Genomic DNA, 22,960 nt, shown 5'->3' with positions numbered 1-22,960 from the left:
GCCGGGACATAACTTTTTATTTATTTTTTTAAATACTGTTGTATTCTATAGTTTATTTTTGTAGTATAAAAAAAAAGAACTATTTATTCCGTTATTTTTTAATCTCCGTTATAATATAAATTGATTGTTAGTACAATACCTCATTTAATATAAAATAATATTCTACTTTTTGAAATGTATCGGGCCCTAATTGTACCTAAAAGTAATATATTTTTAGTGATATACCATATTGTAAACTATTTAATATTTTAGTCACTTAAAAAGTTAATTTGCATTGAATAATTGCCTACCATTAAAGGAAATTTGAGCTATATAATCCTTGATGGGCATATTCTGGGTATGCAAATACTTCCTTTAAATTTTGGGTGTCGTTCAACCGATTTATTCTCAAAACCAGAAACTTCTACATATAAAAAGAAGCAGAGGTCACTAATTATAATAAACTTCACCCTTGGTATTACTTCCACTAATTATAATAAACTTCACCCTTAGAATTACTTCTATCACAATTACAATACGTTCATCTGCATTGGCATTTTCTACTTTTCGATGGGAAACAATAAACTTCCCAATATTTTTTAAATGATGTAACAATTCCTCTTGTGGTTACTTTTCCATAGATATCCTCAACTCTGTCCTCATGTGAATTCAGAGGCAATGAAAATGAAAATTATTTACCATAAACATCGCAAACTAAAAACCTAATAAACAATTTTATACCGAATATAGAAATAAATTTAGTATTCTTACCTATCGTCCAAATCCATGTTAATAGATAATTATTATTTTTAAATATATTTTTGGAACTGCTGGTTTTAGTAATTATTAAATTAAACGAACTAAAAAGTCTTAAAAATAAACAATTCTGAACCATAACCCCAAAAAATGCAGATCTCCTGTCAACTTTCTTTATTTTTTATTTATTCATTATTTTCCTGGTGACGTCACAGGTGGTATGCGCGAACTGAACGAAATTGGAGCCGCTATCGATCATACCTTGTATTCTTTGTACCATGCTTCAAAACTGTTCAAAACTGAAATAGCTTTTAGGTTTGTGTGTCACTTAGTTGTCATAGTAACTAAATAATCAATTCGACCAAAGATCGAAAAATACATTTTAATTATTTGATTTTCAAACACAATTTGGTGTGGAATTTTCTTACCGAATACCACACGAGGTCAAATTAATTCCGGACATTTTTTCTCGCTCATGAATATTTTTAGAAAATTATCCCTCGTCATCGACTCGGGATAATTTTCAAAATATTCATGAGCTCGAAAAAATTTCCGAAAATAATTTGACCTCTAGTGGTATTACTAGAGAAAATTTACTTCCCAGGACACAACCAGACCATTGGTATACATCAAGGTTGGTACAGTATCAAGTTTATTATAGTGATTTTCTTAGGCCGCGTATGGCCGTTACCCAGTGTTGCCACAAGCTTATTTTTCATCGGGATAGATTATCACGAGATAGCGGGGTTAAATGGTTTTACAAAGGGGTAGATTTACCGCGAATAGGGTAGCTGTGGCAACACTGCCGCTATTACTCTTCCTCTCGCTAGCTCGCGCGTCACGGTCGTCTCGCGGCCGTCATTCAAGGTCGTGTGTCATTATCCATTAAACGAAACATGATGATTATTAAAAGTCAAACCAAGTCGATATTGATATTGTCACATTAAATGTTGCTAGGTAATTTATAATTTATTAGATAATTTATATCAAACGCTAACTAAATTAACTGCTTTCATTTTACATGAGATGTAATTTTGATGAAACAGTTCTAATTCTAACCCTAAAACGAACGGTTGTTAAAGAGAAATCAAATTCAACCTGAAATTTAATTTCAAAATATGATAAAATCTGAACAATGAACCGGATGGGCCCATTTCGAAATGTATTATGAAACAAAACCGAACCGCTGGCGTACATGCTCTTTTACTCTAATTAAATTTGACCAGACAAATTGTTATAGACTTTATCAGTAACAATTACTGATATAACTGCGCATTTCCGTAAATTATTATAGGTTTACTGTATACATATAGGATAATAATAGAAATTTAGGTGCTATAAACAATGCTAATAGCAAAGAAAATGTCATATTTTTGCACATTGCTGTAACAACGTACTCGTAAAATAATAATACGTACGAGTGAAAATTTTAAAAACACTTAAAAACAGAAAAAGAATTATTTTAAAATGTTATTGTTGTTACTACAAAAAGGGGACCTGTTAATGTAGAATTTAAGTTCATAATTCTATATTCGAAAACGACATTCTAACTCTAAAAAATCCGTTTCTGAATCTGTAAAGCCAGCGTAGTTTCTGGACTGCATATTGTTGACTCGTACATACAGTATGTCCCCGGATTGTCTTTACAAGAGGAAAAGCTTTTTTATTATTGACATTTTGAGAAAAACGCATTCTTCATAAAAAAAATGTTGCTTGTTCTAAAATGATTAATCCCGTTTATACCTTTTTCCAAATTTCCATACCATCTTAGAAAAAATTCAAAAAAACATGAAAATATGGCAAATAATTTTTCAAAGTCCTAAAAATGAAAACGCGTTTCTATGGTAATATAATTTGGTTTTCATTTTTAGATAGATTTTTGTTGACATAATTTTAATAAGCGTCATATATGTTTTGCTGTTTAAAAATGATAACGAAACACAAAATTTATTCAGTTCAATGCAACGGCATGGGTAATAAAGGATAATAGTTATCGGAAAATTTGATACTTTAACAACAGCAAAAAATATGACGCCAATCAAAATTAATAATAACTATCAAAGAATGGAAACTAAAGTACATTACCATAGAAACGACTTTTGATTTCTGGACTTAGGAATTTGGAAAAGTACAAACGGGAATAACTATTTTTGAACAAGCAAACATTTTTATGAAGAATGCATTTTCCTCTTGTAAAGACAATCCGGGGACTACTATATATGACTTTGACACAAAAATTACTATGAAAAAAAAAATTAAATCAATTTTTTGTGGTCACAGTTGATCATCTACAGGGTGATCCGAATTGCATTTGGGAAACTTCGGCCAGCATATTTTACCGATAAAAATAAGTAAATAACTTGGTGTAAATTTATGGCATAAGATAGTTCATTTCGGAGATACAGGGTGTAGAAATTTCATTATTCATTCAAATAATTTCTGAACTAAGTTATATATTTGGATGAAAATTGGTGACTGGTGATTGGTGAGTTTTTTAACATAATAAATTTTATTTCGATGTCAATATGATTCCTACTTGTAAGGAGCGCCACCTACATATCTTTTAACTCGTTTGAAGAGTAATAGATTTTTGCCTGTACTGTGACAAAAACTTTCCTTTTATTGCAAATTTAAGTCAAAATATTGCGAACGGCTACTCTTATATCGGAGGCGGTGGGAACAAGCTTTTGCTGCTGCACTTGACTAAAAAAATGATACCCACCTATACCTTAAACTGCATACCAAAGGGCGCCACTTATTTCAGAAAGATGCTAATACTTACAAAGGATAGTACAAACTGAAATAAGAAAATTTGTACAAGTGTATTAATTGAATAGAAACTAAAATTAGTATAGCTATTAAATATTTTGAGAAACTGGATCAACCAATGAAACAATTCAAATACCCAAAAAAATAAGATTTATTACTTGTTAGAAATATTCGGTACCTATTCGGCACAGCAGTTATGTACATTAATATACAAGAATTATATTTAAGAAACTCTATCTTAAAACTTGTTTAAAATCAAATTATATCTTTTCAGATATTATTCAAACAATTATAATATAAAAAGAATACTTTTAGAGACGGTCTTGGTTTTATTCGAATATTAAATATCTAAATTTCAATTGACTTATTACGAAGATTCATGAACCTTTTTGTTTATATATAGTTAAGGGAAAAAGTTTAAAAGCTGTATCCAAGATTGCCCTTACAGGTCAAAGATCGTAATGATATAAAAGGTAAACATAAATAGATGTTAAATATGAATAATCAATCAATATAACATGATTATTTTAATAATCAAATACAAGTAAAATTTAAGCAATGCTGAAGGCAAATACTTAAATAATAAAATGTAACAGAACGTTAAATTTTATAAATTAAGGGTTAAAGTAATGCTGAAGGTACTTAACCAGTTAAATGTAAAATGTTAAGAATAGTTAATTTCTTAACACACTAATGATTATTTAAAATCAAATTAATAAAATTTTAGTTTACTATAAAAAATATACTGGCCTTGTATACCAAATTATACTAAAAAAGGATCTTCTTAATAATACAAAACCATCACAGCATCTAACTTTTCCTCAGAGGGGTGCAGGGCTGAAATCCAACTGAACAAACAGGCTGCTACTGATTAACTCGGTGATTGAAAATCTCGAAGAAAAACTTGTGGAAAAACTTGGCGAAAAACTTCTAGACACAAGCGTAGGAAATCTGTAGAAAAACGTCTAAAAAAATGTCTAGAAATACTTGCAGAAAAATCCAAAGAAAAACGTTGAGAAAAATACGTAGAAAAATCTGTAGAAAAATTTGTAGAAAAATTTGTAGAAAAATTTGTAGAAAAACCTAAAAAGAAATGCACGGTATTAGTTAACCTTACATTTAAAAAAAACTCGAAAAATTTACGTAGGTATTAATTTACCTCATTGTGAAGGTACACAATCAATAATTATTTAGCATTTCTTCTCAAATAAGGGCTGGACACTTCTCATAAAAAAACTGGAATCTAAAAGAAAGGCATGTGAAGGTTTTTTCTAACGAATGGAATGTCAAAGAAAATCTTACCAAAACTATAGATCCATTAAAATCTCAATAATCAAAAGCTATATGGGACCTTCAACCATCTATAGGATAACAAAATCACAATATTTTTCCCATATTGTGAAAAATACCAGCCAAATAAATTTAATTCTCAAAATGGCACAGTGACCTCGGTAACGGCCAAATCCGAGGTGACGATTTTGACGTTTCCCGTCTTGTCGATACACCGGGTACGATCCAATATTATTTTCGATAGAGAGCGTTCCGAAATTTATGTGTTGTAGAAATGTAAAAAGAATATCGATACAATAATAAAATACCGTCTATAATAAAACAAAGTAGCATTGGGAAAATGAAAATGCTACAGTACCTATATAAAACTACTGAGTGAAAAAATATGTATTACCACCATTTTTTTACGTAAAAAGGTAGAAAACGAAGTCCTCCTACTCTAGGTGCCTGCTCACCAAGGGATAGAAGGCAATGAAAAAGCAAATGATCTAGCTAGGAAAGGAGCGAACACTCCACTAACTGGACCTGAACCGTTCTGCTTCCCAGTAGCAACCGACTAAAAGCGGAACTCAAGAACTTGGAAGACTCCATCCGCAATCTGGAATGGGAATCTTGAAAAAAGAGCAATCTTCGGATAGTCACGAGATTTTTAACAGGACACTGTCTCTTTAATGAACACCTCAGTAGATTGAAACTATATAAGAAGAAACGGCGAATGCAGATTCTGCGGGGAAAATGGGGAAACACCAGAGCACCTCATCACTAAGTGCGCCGAAACGACAACCATTCGTGCCATGAACTTTGGTACGACTGATATTGAAAATGGAGAACTATCCTCTGTAAAACCGTCGTCCCAGATACTGGCTTTTGTCAAAGCCCTGGGACTGTATGATGAGTTATAACTCAAGAAAGGGGGACACCATAGATCTGGAAGGTCGCAGTAATTAACCCCCCTCCCTCTCATTCTAAATACTAAATTCTACGTAAAAAGGTTATGACTAACCGTTCTCAAGATATTTGGAACCTAAATTATCAATACATTTCAATATAAAAACAGCAAAAAATAAACACGTTGATTAGTTATTTTATTTTATTTTTTTAATTAATCATCATCTTTTCTAGTAAGAATTATGATGAAATAGTTTGTTTCATCATAATTCGTTCGCAATAATTTGTTACAAAAACATTTCCAAGTTTATTATTTCAGTCTAATAACTGTCTAATGAGCATTTTTAATTTTTGTCAATTATAACTATTGATCGTGAAGATTACAAATATCTCGAGAACGGTTGCTCGTAGCGAGTTTTTTACTGCAGAAATGTATATTTTTTACTCAGTAGTTTTATATGGGATGGACGAAAACGTATTACTCTTAAAACTAGTTAAAAAAGTGGTGCTCCTTGAAATCAAATTTCTTATGTTAAAAAACTCCCAGACACCAATTCTCATCCAAATATCGACGTTAGTTCAAAAATTCCACACCCAAATTTCTACACCCTGTATCTTCGCAACGACGCATTTTTTTATTTAAAATATTTAATAAATATTCGTATCATTACATCCATACAAAGATATAAAATATTTGATTATAAAAAACTCTTCACTAAAAATAAACCTCCTTGTTAATGGAAACAATGGTATTAGAGAGTAGCAGAACTTTCTTTATTTCTTTTATATAAAACATCCATATAAAATAGCACCGCCTCTAGAGAATCTTTAGTCACGAACCATTTAGCACTATTTCATATTGAAGTGCATATTACAATTTCGTAAAGATCCCTTTATATTGAAAAATATCTATAAATTTGGTTTCAAAATGGTCTTACAGATTATTCGACAAATTATGGTTTCCTTAAAATATCTAAACATTGAATTGCAAATTACTAATTTATTTCATTTTAGGTATAAAATGAATCGTAAAATACACCTTTACATACTTGATGATACCGAAAATATGGTTTTTACGGTAATAAGTCCGATAAAATTGTTTTACCGGACAAGGCCTGCAACTGTTATACCGGACTATACAGGGTGGTCCGAATTGTATTCCGGAAACTTCGGCAGCGTATTCTGCAGATAAAAATAGTTAAAAAAGTTCTTATAAATGTATGTCCTACAATGCTTCCTTTCAGAGATACAGGGTGTAGAACTTTCATTTTTATTTCGATTTTTTCTAAATAATATCTGAAGTAACGTCAATATTTGGATGAATTTGGTGGAATTGGAACATGATAAATTTTATTTTGGTGTCAATATGACTCCTACTAGTGGAGGGCGCCACCTGCATGTGTTTTAACTGTTTTGAAGCGTAATAACTTTTTGTCTGTACCTGTATAAAACTACCGAGTAAAATAATAAACATCTCTGTGACTTTTTACGTAAAAAATATCTCTTTGTAAAAATCGCTACGAGCAACCGTTCTTATTTTCGTCATTATTGACGAAAAATAAACACGTTGAGAAGATAGTTATTTCACTAAAATAATAAATTTGGGAAATTTTTATTTTTTCAAATTAATCATATTTTTTTCTGCAAAAAATGATGATAAAACAGTTTCTATTAAACTTTTAGCACAAAAACATTTCAAATTTATGATTTCAGTCTAATAATTATTTAGTCAACATGTTTCTTCTTCTTCTTCAAATGCCTTCTTCGTTGCGAAGGTTGGCAATCATCAGTGCTATACGTATTCGTGACACAGCCGACCGAAATAGTTGGTTTGTGGTGCACCCGAACCAGTCACGTAAGTTTCTCATCCATGAGTGGCGCCTTCTTCCTACACTTCTCTTTCCTTGAAATTTTCCTTGTAATATCAGTTGGAGTAGGTGGTACTTTTCTCCTCTCATGACGTGTCCAAGGTACTGAAGTTTACGCTTTTTTACCGTTATGATAATTTCTTTTTTCTTTTTTATTCTTTTCAGGATTTCCATGTTGGTCACTTTATCGGTCCATTTTACCCAAGTATTCTACGGTACAACCATATTTCGAATGCCTCTAGTTTCCTTATGTCAAGTTTCTTCAGAGTCCAAGCCTCTACACCATAATTCAGCACCGACAAAACATAGCATCGCACCATTCTGATTTTTAAATCCAAGCTGAGATCGCTGCCACAGAGCACTCTTTTCATTTTCACAAATGTTGTTCTCGCCTGTCCTAACAACATGTTTAATTTATGTCAGTGATGACAGGTATTGATAATTTCGATTCCAAATATCTCGAAAACCATTACTCGTAGCGATTTTTACCAAGAGACCTTTTTCACGTAAAAAACGTCGCAAATGTATATTTTTTTACACAGTAGTTTTATACAGGTACGGACGAAAAGTTATTACCCTTCAAACAAGTTAAAAAATATGTAGGTGGCGCCCTCTACTAGTAGGAGTCATATTGACATCAAATTGAAATTTCTCATGTCAAAAAACTCCCAGACTCCGATTTTCATCCAAATATTGACCTTACTTCAGGAATTATTTGGAAAAAATCGAAATAAAAATGAAACTTCTACACCCTGTATCTCCGAAACTAAGCATTTTTGGACATAGATTTATACGAACTTTTTCACTTATTTTTATCTGCAGAATATGCTGCCGAAGTTTCCGGAATACAATTCGGACCACCCTGTATAGGCCTGTAATATTTTCATATCGACAGGGTGACCCGATGATTTTTATTGGTATTAGGTACTCTGTAGCTTAGTTAGATTTCTTCATTATAACTAGTGATGTAAAATTAACCCCCATTCCCCAAAACCACACATAAAAGGGGTAAGAATGGCCCTTTTTTACTTTTTCTTCAATAACTCTAAAACTACGAATTTTAGGGAAAAAAGTCACGAGTAAAAAATTAAAGATAAGAAAATTTCCTACCACATAGTTAAAGAATCAAAATATTAGGAATTTCAGTGGCGCAGGTGAGAATTCTTTAATTTAGGAGGATTGTTTTAATAACCCACCATTCTGTGTTTAACTTCAAATGAAAGCATTTTTGAGATAAATTTCGAGACCAAAATATTTATTAGGATACAAGTTCCTATAAAAACGATCTTTTTAATAAAGGTAAGTTACCAGTGGCGGAGATATTTTTTTTAAATGTGCGTTTTTTTACATTTTAAAAACATTGAATAAGAAAAATTGCAGTTTTACAAATAATTTCCCATGAAGTAGGTATATTGAAACTAAGCATTTTTGGACATAGATTTATACGAACTTTTTCACTTATTTTTATCTTCAGAATATGCTGCCGAAGTTTCCGGAATACAATTCGGACCACCCTGTATAGGCCTGTAATAGTTTCATATCGACCGGGCGACCCGATGATTTTTATTGGTATCAGGTACTCTGTAGCTTAGTTAGATTTCTTCATTATAACTAGTGACGTAAAATTACCGGTAATTTAAAATCGGTAATATTACGGTAACATTGGTAATTTATAAAAAAAATAAATACTCTTATTTTTTTATTTCAAAACAGTAAAAACATTAAAAAAACACAAGAACGCTTTTTAAGATAGTCAGAGTCAGAGTGGCCTATATTATAGTATAAGTACGTAATAGAGTGGATAGTCCGTTAGCTTCAAAAATCGTTATCCACTTAGAGATTGGCTTAAACAAGTCATAAGTTGCTTGTATTTGTAGCCAAAATTCGTTTCGAAGCAGAGGGCTTTCTGTGTTTAGTGAAAGAACATCAACGATACCTGGGCTATCACCAACTGTTAAGCTTTTTAGACAAGAAACAATGTAGCCCCATCTTGTTTTCACCAAAAAAAAGGAAAAGAATAGAGCAGGAAAAAAACAATAGTTCCAATGTTACCAATCTTGCGGTAATATTACGTAATATTACCAAAATTACCGGTAATATTACCACGGTAATATTACTATTTACATCACTATTCATAACACTTCTGAGGAAATCATATTTTGATTACTTATCTACTCCATTTTATGAGCTTTTTTTAAATAAATAAATTTCTTTATTTGTACTGACTTTTAAATGACTCGAATATAACATAAAATAGAATTAGAACAGTTGCGTTGAGAGGATATCCATAGACAAACAGAAAAATTAAAAGACTGCCAGAAGACATACGACGCGCAGGCAAATGTTCCTGTAGCGCATCGACGCAAGTGCCGAAATACGTCCATCTAGCTATCTGTGTTTCGACACTAGTCCGTTAGTCTTAGCATATTCAGAAAGAACACGCTAACCTCCAGCATTGCCAATTTGTGGGGAATTCCCCAAATTTCCGGAGCCGATTGGGAATTTTGTGGGAATTAGCAATAGGCGGCGAAAATAAGAGGAGTTTCAACATTTTATTGCTGATTGAAAATGGCGTAAAATTTTTAGCTTTAAAAACGGAGCGGGACTATATATCTTTCCCAACTTAGAAATTATAATCTGCTTTTTACTTGTGCTTCCCTTTGCAAATGCTTCAGTTGAAAGAAAATTTAATGACCTCAAATTATTTAATGACTATTAGGGAAGGATTTAAAAACAAGGAGGTAATTTACAGTTTAATCCCTCTAACATATATAATAAATATTGTATTTTTATTAAAATTATTTTTTTTTTGATAAAATAATCACATGGGGAATTTTTGGTGAATCGGGACATTTTTCTCCCCAAATTGGAGAATTTAATTTAGATTTTTGGGTAGTTTAGAAAATTGACATTGGCAACGCCGCTAACCTCATTCTTTTGTTTGTTGTTTGTTCAAAAACCGGCACGCGGCGTAGTACAAGGCTTGATCATTTTTTAAGATATTTTTGATTGTTAATTTTATTTTTGTGCAAACTAAACAGTTGTTTTTTATTAAAAAATAGCAGACAAAGGTAAGAAAGGTAATGTCCATGCAGAAGTTTTTATTTCACAGGCAATTCTTTCTAGAAATTTACCATCCAGCCCTCCTATTTAATTATTAAATGAAAGTGTGAAAGAGATATCAAGGGCTATTCTGTTAAAATATCATCCGGCCAGTCTAGGCCCTGTTGTGAACCAGAAGGTCTGCTAAGTTGGATGTTGGATATAGAATGGAAGGAATATCATGGCCGAGAACAAGGCATAATTGTATGTCCCTTGATATAGGGGGGTAGGTTTGTTTTTAATAGGCAGTAAAACCAAAAATTCTACTGTGAATCTTCATATTCTAGGCCTGTAAAGATAAATAATTCCTGGAGCCATCTCGAGGTATAGTACTCAAGTCAGAGCGAATCAATTGATAGCACGTTGAAAAGAAATAATAGCCATCATAAAACTGTAAATATGTATATAACTAGTACAATGTAGCTATTTAACTGTAAGTACAATGTAGCTAGATATTTAGTAGAATAGGGGTATTATAAATTAATACAAAATACAATAATTGGTCATTCTTTCCATTCCCATTCAATTCTTCCCATTTAATCGTTTTCCCATAAATAAAGGAAAATTAAAATGAAGAGTGCCCTTAACCAAATATAGTGGAATAAATGGAGATAGTCAAATTTTATATTAGCATGTAAGACTTTGAATAAAAAGGTGTAAAAGGATTATAAATGCTGTATTTATATCCTTTAATATCATGATAATATAAAATTTGAGTAGGTATCTCCATTTATTTCACTGTTTTTGTTTAAGGGCACTCTTAGTTTTAATTGCCTTAAAAATAATAAGCATAATAATAATTTAAATCTCCCGCTCTTTCATAGTTCGTTCCTGTAGCCAAGTAGAGGGCGCCAAAAGCGCAATCTCCCAACATTTTACCACGCGATTCACCACTCTCTAAACTATTAACTTTCTCTATGAGGATATCCCAAAGCTTCCTGCACCAAATTCAAATTTTGTCAGTACAGACAATATTTTCACCACAAAATACAATAGTGCCGAAAACACACATTAGCGGATTAAAACATACTCAATTATTAATCTAATCAATTATTTTTTCCTGTATCATTAAAAACTTTATCTATCATTAAAAATGGATGATTATCTTTTTTATATACAGGGTCCGGCAATAGTGCGTCGGGCATCTGTTGTAGCTCCTAGAATAAAAAAACTTTTTGTTGTTTGAGTTGGTAACTTAAAGTATGTACTAGGATGTATTTCAGGAAAATATTTTAACTTCTATAGGGTAGCTCAAAAAAGTGTGATTGGATCGGGATGATTTTTTTTTAAATGGAACACTCTGTATATTATTGAATTTTTGGCTTCCTTTCAGACCACTTTACACAATCCTAAGATATGAATGGATATGTTTCGATTTCAGATATATTCGGTTTCAGAGATATTAATAAATAAATAAAAATATATATATTTTTCAGCCTTTCTTAAAAAAAAATATTAAAAATACAAGACCTGTCCTCAAATCAAAACTATATTATGTATTGGTGGTCTGGTACTTACTCTGCTATAAATATCTTAATCCTAAATCATACAGGATGTTCAAAATTCTACACCAAACTTTCTAAAATATAAAATAGATTTTCTTCGTTTTTTTTTATATACTTTTTTAATGAATGGAGAATTAAAAAATGAACATTTTTTGTATTAGAGTATTTCAAAATTTTTAACGGTTTTGCAGATATTCGCGGTTTGGTTTGGTTTAGTTATATTTCATATGGCATATATTTTCCATAGTAAACTTTTATCAAAGCCACCAAATGATTTTTCTCTCGTATTTTACTGTTGAAAGAGCCATATTAGTCCAGAGCCTATACAGGTCGAGGTTCAACAAATTAGAGACAAGCTGCAATTTTGCATGGAGCCTCATTTTGTAGATCTTTAAACATCCTAAAACCCCAGCGATGAACCGTTGAACCCGTCACCCCAAAACCACCCCTACAAGGGGTAAAAATGGCCCTTTTTTACTTTTTCTTCAATAACTCTAAAACTACGAATTCTAGGGAAAAAAATCACGAGTAAAAAATTAAAGATAAGAAAATTTCCTACCACATAGGTAAAGAACCAAAATTTTTAGAATTTCAGTGGCACAGGTGAGAATTCTTTAATTTAGGAGGATTGTTTTAATAAACCATCATTCTGTGTTTAACTTCAAATGAAAGCATTTTTGAGATAAATTTCGAGGCCATAATATTTATTAGGATACAAATTCCTATAAAAACGACCTTTTTAATAAAGGTAAGTTACCAGTGGCGGAGATATTTTTTTTTAAATGTGCGTTTTTTACATTTTAAAAACATTGAATAAGAAAAATTGCAGTTTTACAAATAATTTCTCATGAAATAGGTATATTGAAACTAAGCATTTTTGGACATAGATTTATACGAACTTTTTCACTTATTTTTATCTTCAGAATATGCTGCCGAAGTTTCCGGAATACAATTCGGACCACCCTGTATAGGCCTGTAATATTTTCATATCGACCGGGCGACCCGATGATTTTTATTGGTATCAGGTACTCTGTAGCTTAGTTAGATTTCTTCATTATAACTAGTGATGTAAAATTCCCGGTAATTTAAAATCGGTAATACTACGGTAACATTGGTAATTTATAAAAAAAAATAAATACTCTTATTTTTTATTTCAAAACAGTAAAAACATTAAAAAAACACAAGAACGCTTTTTAAGATAGTCAGAGTCAGAGTGGCCTATATTATAGTATAAGTACGTAATAGTGTGGATAGTCCGTTAGCTTCAAAAATCGTTATCCACTTAGAGATTGGCTTAAACAAGTCATAAGGATGTATTTCAGGAAAATATTTTAACTTCTATAGGGTAGCTCAAAAAAGTGTTATTGGATCGGGATGATTTTTTTAAATGGAACACTCTGTATATTATTGAATTTTTGGCTTCCTTTCAGACCACTTTACATCAGACCACTTTACATGAAAGATATGAATGGATATGTTTCGATTTCAGATATATTCGGTTTCAGAGATATATTAATAAATAAATAAAAAATATATATTTTTCAGCCTTTCTTAAAATTCTTTTTAAAAATACAAGAACTGTCCTCAAATCAAAACTATATTATGTATTTACGTTAGATGGTCTGGTACTTACTCTGCTATAAATATCTTAATCCGAAATCATACAGGATGTTTAAAATTCTACACCAAACTTTCTAAAATATAAAATAGATTTTCTTCGTTTTTTTTATATTACTTTTTTAATAAATGGGGAATTAAAAAATGAACATTTTTTGTATTAGAGTATTTCAAAATTTTTAACGGTTTTGCAGATATTCGCGGTTTGGTTTGATTTAGTTATATTTCATATAGCATATATTTTCCATAGTAAACTTTTATCAAAGCCACCAAATAATTTTTCTCTCGTATTTTACTGTTGAAAGATCCATATGAAATAATACCGCGAGTATCTGCGAAGCCGTTAAAAATTTTAAAATACTCTAAAAACCTAAAATGTTCATTTTTTAATTATCCATCTATTAAGAGAATAATATACAGGGTGTTCCATTTGAAGTAAAAATTATTTTATATTTTATAGAGTTTAGCGTAGAATTTTGAACACCCTGTATGATTTAAGATTACGAAATTTATAGCAAAATAAGTACAAACCATAAAGTAAACACCTAATATAGTTTTGATTTCATTTTTTAAAAAAGGCTGATTTTTTTTATATATTTATTAATATCTCTGAAACTATCAAAACTTATTTAAAGATATCTTAAGATTATGTAAAGTGGTCAGAGAGGAAACCAAAAATGTAATAATATACACGGTGTTCTATTTATAAAACATTATCCTAATCCACTCACACTTTCTTGTGTCACGCTGTAGAGGATAAATTATTTTCCTGAAATACATCCTAATATACACTTTAGGTTTGAACTTAAAAAAAATAGTCTTTTCAGTTGTCAATTATCTTCATATTTAAGTGAAATCGAAAAAATATAAACACAATTTAAATATTTTCACAACAAAAAGATTTCTTTACCTTTTTTACAGTTTGTATTCATACCCAATTTTCCAACACGTCTTTCCATTCTATCCAAACTATCTCCATATACATTAGCACATCATCTCCAGAGTCCTTTTCTGCTCCTTGGCAGACGGGAAATTTGCCTAGGCTGTTACCGCCAGGCGGAAATAAAGTAGATAAATAGAAAGTCTATGTTTGCCACGAGGCCTCCCCAGGGCTTTTCAAAGGACAAGGCGAGTAATCTTGGTAAACATGGAGTCAGATTGCGTATTAAGGTAGTTGAGGGTTTGTTTCTCCTTACTACGTGTTAATAATAGCATGATGTTTCCTTTTGTTTGGGATAAAATAGGTAGTAGTTTCAACTTCAAGCATTAAAATTCCTAAAAGAATTATGAATCAAAAATATTAAATATGATAATGAGCCACCCCTGTTCCCCATTTGAAATAAAGTATAAAAATACCGATGGTGCCATTTAAAAATCAAAAGATGTAATCATTTCCGGTGAAACAGGAAGTGACCAAAACATACCAAATCTCGTTTTTTTTATCTGAAAAAATAAAAAAGCTATAGGGGGTGAGCCACTTTAATACTACCCGGTATAATATGTTAACAAGCTCTCATGTCTTCACAAGCTCTAAATTTTTTTGAATTATTACCTTTAAAGTAAAGTGTAAAACAGCGTCTACACAATGCGAAAAACTCTTCGAAACAGGTCAAAGTCGCATTTCGCCGCCCAACTTTGACGCATTTCGATTGTTGACCCACTTTTTTGATTGTTGACCCACCCCCCGGTTTGCCTCGACTTATTTTCGATTCTTAAAACAGCTTGAATACTACTCATGAGGAGGGCGTGGGGGGATTTTCGTTGGCGTTTTTTATTGCCTCGTTCAATTTTATTTTGTTTTGAGTTACGTGGCCAATACGTGGCGGTATCTGTATCCGAGGCAAAGGATTTTTTTTTCATAAATCTCAGTGAAATAAATAAACCTAGACGTTTCTAAAGTAGCTGCTCTCTGTTACGATGATACTTCGTTAATTACATCTCGTTTTATGGTATATTGATATATATTCCACAAAATTAATATTTTAACACGCGTTTACGAACAAAACTTTTCACTTAAACTGGCAGGAATATAAATATAATATTTTTATGATTTAATTTTATTATAATAAATTAGTATATAAAATTGTATATGATATGCCTGTTTACGGCCTTTATTGATTAATATAAGAGTAGCATTGCTTGATGAGTAATACTGGTTATTTATTTATTTATCGTATGGCTATACATGAAAGAAAAGAAAGAATTTTAAACATAAACATAAAATAAACTACAACGTAAATGAAAACATTACAATGTAAATATAAAAAAAACAAGTATATGATAAAAAGACATCATAAAAAACGTATTTACGAACACTATATATTGACATCTAGATGCCCTATCCATTCCAAAGCTGCTGGAGAAGCCTCCAGAAAGTCCCCCCAGACTTCACTATAAGCGCGTAGGTTGCACTCTCTAGTTAGATGGTGGATGGTTTGGTGAGGGGATCCGCAATCACATTCTGGGGAAGGTATTTTACCCCACTTATAAAGGGAATCCGCACATCTTAGATGGCCAGAGCGTATCCTATTCAAAGTTGACCATGTTTTCCGGTTTAGATCGGTACCTGGTATCTGGTAATAGTTATTTTCGAACCAGGAGTATAGGTGCGCATCGGCCATTTCTCTCCATAACTGAAGCCACTGTTATCGAGAATTGTAGTTACTACTTTTCAGCTGTTCAGCTGTTCGCAAAGGTGGGTTTCTCGACTTCAGTCTATTTACCTGTAAAGCAGGAAGTGTTTCAGGAACAGGGAGCGTTGGGGTAGCTATTATTTTATCAATTTCTCTAAGAAGAGCCTCGTTTCTGCGTAGATTTGGAGGTAGAATGTTACTCAGAACTGGAAGCCAGTAAGTAGGTGATCTGATTGTCCCTATAATCAGCCGCATGGTGTTGTTCAGCTGTCTGTCGACGAGATTTGTGTGGTGGCTGTTCAACCACAAGGGTGCACAATACTCTGCTACACTGAATACCAGACCAAGGGCGGAGATCCGAAGTGTTGCTTTTGCACCCCAAGAAGTACCACGAAGTTTTTGTATAATATTGTTTCGTGTTCTGATTTTACCAGCACCATTTTCTAGGTGTTTTCAAAATGATAGTGTACGTTCTAGAGTAATCCCCAGATATTTTGGATATTTGTTGTGACGCAGAGTGGTGTTAACAAACTAGACGCTTATTTGAGCATTCGCCAGCTTGTTATTAAGATGGAAGGCAGCCACTTCTGTTTTATTTGACCTGGGTTGAAGTCTCCATTTTATAAAATAGGCATTCAAGGCTGCGAGATCCTTTGTCAGTGTTTCTTGTGTTTGGTATAGCGATTTATGTTCAGTTGCTATAGCTATATCGTCTGCGGAACAAAATTTTCTTGATTGCGTATCTGGTAAGTCAGAGATGTATAAGTTGAATAAGAGAGGGGTAAGGACGGAGCTTTGGGGTAAGCCGTTGTTAAGTTTTTTAGGTTTACTTGTGCTCTCCCCTAAAAATACTTGGATATATCGGTTACTTAGCATGTTGTTGATAACTCTAGCTATAGTTTGACAAGGAAGCGCTTTAAGTAATTTATAAACCATACCATCTCTTCAGACTGTGTCGTAAGCGGCTGTTAAATCGACAAAAGCTATGGAAGTTTTAAGCTTAAGTTGGAAATTTCCTTCGCAATGCGAGATGTGAGTGCTAGGACTTGGTTACAGCCACTGCGTTTAGGACTGAAACCTGCCTGTTCAACTGGAATATGGTCTAAGATACTATCCTTAATTCTATTGAAAATAAGTCGTTCTAGGAGCTTATAGGTACAACTGAAACTGTAGTAATACTGGTAACATTATCAATATATCCACTTGGGAATTATTAATTAACCCGATGTCAACAAAAGTATGGTCTACGGACATTATTTAAAAGCAATGTTCTTTTATTGTTCTTAAGAGAAATCTGTAAACGATACTTTTATTAACACCCAGCATAGTTTGATATAAATCCATTCAACTAGTATTTATTATACAGGGATCTAGATAATTAAAACTGGAAAAACAAAACAAAAAAAATTCGTAAACTAAACTTTACTACAGACTACAGTATAAATGTTACTTAACCATAACCAGAAAAAAATAAATAATTAGACGATTTTTTAAATAATTTTGTGTATATTTTGTTCATGACGCGCATTATAAGCCAATAAATGGTAAACCGCTAGTTAGTTACTGTGAAATGATTAAAACTAAATAATCTTGTGTAACCTTCGAGGAATAGCCAATTTAATTTACCATCGATAACCGTTTTTATATCAGTTTTTCATGTTTACTTATTTTTCTGAAGCAACCACAACGTTTGACCTTGATTGTCTCGTGCTATTTCACAAAATAGTACGATAAGTATAAGCCCGTGTTATAAAAATTAGTTCCCATTAGTCTGGTTCTATTACAGGAAACGTGAGAACTAATTTTTATAACACGGGCTTATATTTATCGTACTATTTCCAGAAATGTTTTGCGAAATGTTTCACGAAATATTTTGTAAAACATTTCGGGGATAGTGTAGAGGCTGTTTTAGAAACATAGTTTTATTACAAAATACCTTTTTAAACTTTGAAACTAATTTGTTGCAGGTGTCTCCCATTTGACGAAAATTCTCGAAGATAACGGAACTGAGCTCATAATAGTCGATCAGGTAAGCGATAAATTTTTATTAACTTCTAAAAATGACAGAACTTTGTATGCACTGCACGGCGGACTCTATCAAAAACAACTAGTAAAAGAACAATTTAAAAGCTATGTTATTGGAAAGAAACTTTCTTAGAAATTGTTCTTTCTTGTTCGAAAGTTTTAACTTGACGTACTCAGCAAACTAATATTAAATTAATTAAAAAATATGAGCTGAAAATTTAAAAAATATTTAGATCAATGTATACCGGGTGCGTTTCAAAAGTGGCTCACCCTTATAACTTTTTTTTATTTTTTCAGATAAAAGAGATTTGTTTAGGTTAGGTTAGTATGTTAGTATTTGCCATAAATTAGGATTAATTGACGTATTCAATTATTTTCGCCCACTTTCTGTTTTACCGGAAATAACTACAACTTTTGATTTTTAAATGGCACCCTCGGTATTTTTTTACTTAATTCGATAGAAAAGGACACTCTGAATATAATGACATATAATATGTCCACTTTTGGTGGACTATCGTTCCACTATTTCGTTAATTTCGTTTCGTGAAAGCGTGAGATTCTATTTCCTTGTGTTTGATTTCTATTTATTTTTCTATATTTATCTTTTTCATCTTGTGTTTTTATACCACTTTGCACTAATGCTCGTCTTTGTTCAATTTTTAGCATTGTGTTGTCAGAAATCCAATGTTTGTTTCTTGTTTTTTGTTGTTTAGTTGTCGAGAAGTGGCATTACTCAGACAATTTTTAAAGTCTATCCAAACCTGTTGCGGTTGGGTGTTCTCGTTAATGTTCCACGATGTTTTCAGTAGTTCTTGTTGAAAATGTGTTATGTCGGGGATCTCCATCGGCTTCGGTTTTAGTTTTCTAACAACATTTTTTAACTTTGCTGTCAGTAACTTGTGATCCGAGCTACATATTACTCCGGGGTAAGTCCCTACTGTCCTGAACGAGGTTCTCCATCTAGAGTTAGAGAAAATATAATCTATCTGGTTGCGTACTGTCTTCTGGACTAGCCCACTCCTGGTGTAGAGCCTTCGGATATGATGTTGAAATGTTGTGTTCATTATAGTTAGATTGTTTTCTAATTGCAAAGTCAAGTAAGCGTTCACCCCGTTCATTTCTTATACCGACACCATATTTGCCCACAATAGTTTTAATATGTTCGTTATCAGTTGTCTCTCCAATTTTGTCATTGAAGTCGCCGGTTACTATGGTTAGCTCTTTGATCGGAATGTTTTGTAGAAAACTTCTTAGTCATGGTAAAAATGGTCAATGTCGACATTGGTCGAAGCAGCAGTTGGAGCATACAGCTGAACAATATTTATTGGGTTTGGCTTGGCATTCACTTTTAAGGCCATGATTTTGTCGCTTATAGCTTTAAAATCCAAAACATATTTCTGTAATTTTTCGGATACAATGACCGCAACACCAGTATAATTTTGTTGATCGGCGCTTGAAAAGCAGACATAGTTATTAAGACTAATTTTGAAGAATCCTTGACCAATCCAATGTGTCTCCGACAATCCTGCAATATCGATTTTGTGTCTGGACAGTTCCTTTTCTAAAATTCCTAGTTTCCCGGTATGACTTTTAAATCCTTGTAAATTCCACGGTAATTCAATTCAGGATATTCCTCATTTGTATATATAATTTGTTGTTTGGGCCCGCGTAGTCAACAATAAAAAACAGTGTGGGTCTAAATACAAAGAGAGTGTCTAAATATGTGAGGGAGATAGAAAGGGAGAGAGAAAATGATGATGATGACATCCAATTTTTTTCTCCTGTTTCTCATCAAAAATTAATTGGGTAAAAGTGGGGTAAATTACCCCACGCCAGTACTTACGTAGAAAAAACAGGCACGAGTAATGGAAGGTTAATAAATGATTAAGTAACCTTAAAAATCCTTAATAAAATAAAAAGCATAAATGATTAATTATACTTAATTACACCTAAAATATTTCAGAAATACACTTTTTATAGCAAACACCACTGCAAAAAGACTAAATACAGCAAAAGAATCATTCGAACATCTAACTGTACCAAACAATGGCGTAAATACAGCTGCATTTGATTAATTATCCACACAATGACAATCTAATTTTGGGGCGTATCGAGTTTTTTATTCTTTATATCGGAAACATTAGTCTCCTCTTTTATTTTTTACTGCAGTTCTGGTGCAATTACTCATACATTTTTATTATAGGTCTCAGCTGCATACTGTTAATTTTATTTTCACGAGAATCTACACTCTGTTGTGTCCGCGGGGTGAAATTAAACTTTTTAATTGTTGAAAAATAAGCGAACCTTGCGATTTCTATTTTTTGCTTTGGTGTTTGGTTAAAATATAAATATTTTATAAAAAATAGTTCATATTTTTACGTATATTTTGTTTAATATATTTATAATGTTAAAAAATAAACATTGCATTTTAATATTTCAGACTGTATATGAAACTTAACCTATATTTGATATTATTATTTCTATGTTTCAATAGAAGCGCATATTGTTATATTCTTTTGTATTTAAATTAGAAAATTATGGTTATATACTTAAAAATCTTTAAGTGGTAGTATCAGTCTTATAGAATGTCTAGTTTAACCAAAAGCAAGTTTGACATTTTACTTATAAATGATACTGTACAATTTATTACATATTGGAAATCTAATTTGGTTTTACGAAAAAATTAAAAATGAGTCATAAAAATAATTTTCAAAACCATTTCATTCTTACCAAAGAACATATTTTTCAGACAATATGAACAGTATACCGTGCTGGCAACTGTTACTTTTGGGTCGGCATTTACATGTGTGGAAGTAAATCGCATAGGGATCTTATTAAGTCGGAGTGAGAGAAATGCGACCGACCGACGCGACGCGCGACGATGTGCTGTTGCGGCGTTGCCGATACGCCTTTCCCTATCAAGTAAAGTAAAATCACAATCGCAAACCGCTTATTTTTAAAAGACTCTTTTTTCAAGAGATAACTAGATAAAATCATTAGACACGTTTCTGAGCATCTGAAATGGAATTATAAGGATATCGTTACGGTGTCATTTTTTATAACGAGAAAACGTCAGTAATCGCGATAATTTAAAACTCAACTTTTTAACATATACCAGGCCTCAAGAACCACTTTAGATATTGAAACTTTTTTTTTATTTTCAAGACCGGATATTTTACAATATGTTTACATAAGAAAAATTCGATAAGGTTGTTTTTTCCATTCAAAAATTCTAAACAATCCAACCATTTACTTTTAGAGCATAGCAATTTTCAGCAATCGTGTAATTTTTTTATTGATAAAGATTTTCACATACTGTCTACAAAGAAAATACAGCAGAAATATTAACAAAATTCTTGAAAAAACTACAATATAATATTTCTAATAGATTTCGAGATATCGATTTTTGAATTCAGAGTTCTAATAACGCGTCCACTATCGAACACCCACTTAATTCCACTTATTTTTACCAAAAATGCAAGTGTTTCTAGCTTGCACTTAAAAAATTCAAGCTATAGGGAAAATTACAACGACTCGTTAATAAATAAACAAATCAAGTATCACGAGACGTAATTAAATCGTGAAGCTGAACGCATGCCGTACACCTTTCCCTAGAACTTTAAGTACTGACAGAGGTATTGATTGGGTCGACCGGTCCACTGCGACAAATCTGCTATATCCCCTTCCACGTCTCTTAGCGATGTGCACAGTTTCTCGGTTTATTTCATACGTTTGGCAACGTGTTTACTGTCCTCTCTTTGTTCAGTACATTATAAACGCATTTTACTCTTCTTACATACGGAAATCTCGACCCAAGACTAACCTTTGCCAGCTCTTAGTATAAATAGATTTTCTATATCTCTCTCTACGGAATTATTACAAGTTATAGGAATTTGTTTCTTGAAATTGGCATCTTAAGTTTTTCTTAATTTAAAAATCTTGGAATGAGTTGTTAATTATTACTTGTTTACTTTGGAAACGAAAAAAATATATATTTTTCGTCATCACACAAGTACATAGAATTTCTATTTATGTTCGTAAAGTGCATTAAGCTTTTTAGGTAGACATTTTCTACAAAGCTTAATTCTATTAAGTTCTATATTGCAAAATATCTAGTACCAATCTCAATATCTAGTAATAACAATTTAAAAAGATTGTATCTACAAAAGATGATCTCTTTATGGTTAGCTAAATTGCTTCAGAGATTCGTACTAAAAAACATACATACAAAAAATATACTATTACGTTATTTGTATCAAAACAATAATTTATTGTGTGACGGTAATTCTCTAAGCTTAAAGAAAAGCTTTTAGCCCTCGTTTAGCCCAAAATTATTGACTGACATTTGTATTTTATCATTTGATAACGATTGGTTTATATGGCACCATGTCATCAAAGCGTAAAGAACTACAAAATAAATAATATTTTTAGAACAGATTTTTAGATAAGAATTATATAATAAAATATTTAACAAAACATTCCGTTCGGGTTTCTGTGTTATAGTTTTGTCTCAAACTCCAGTTGTCAA

General features: G+C 31.9%; 1 protein-coding gene across 2 annotated transcripts in view; it reads left to right on the top strand.

The window, feature by feature from the left end:
* Nucleotides 1–22,960, top strand: part of LOC115889719 (otoferlin-like) — a 274,808-nt gene that overhangs the window by 35,655 nt on the left and 216,193 nt on the right. For both annotated transcript variants that reach the window (XM_030909785.1, XM_030909784.1), the window contains exon 2: nucleotides 18,375–18,436. In XM_030909785.1, the coding sequence (XP_030765645.1) occupies nucleotides 18,375–18,436 (62 nt within the window). The remainder of the gene's footprint in view (nucleotides 1–18,374; nucleotides 18,437–22,960) is intronic.

Source organism: Sitophilus oryzae, unplaced genomic scaffold (assembly GCF_002938485.1).
Source record: "Sitophilus oryzae breed Bouriz unplaced genomic scaffold, Soryzae_2.0 scaffold_845_pilon_pilon, whole genome shotgun sequence".
NCBI lineage: Eukaryota > Metazoa > Arthropoda > Insecta > Coleoptera > Curculionidae > Sitophilus > Sitophilus oryzae.
The sequence above is the reverse complement of the archived record's forward strand: the minus strand, read 5'-3'. Positions and strand labels throughout refer to the sequence as shown.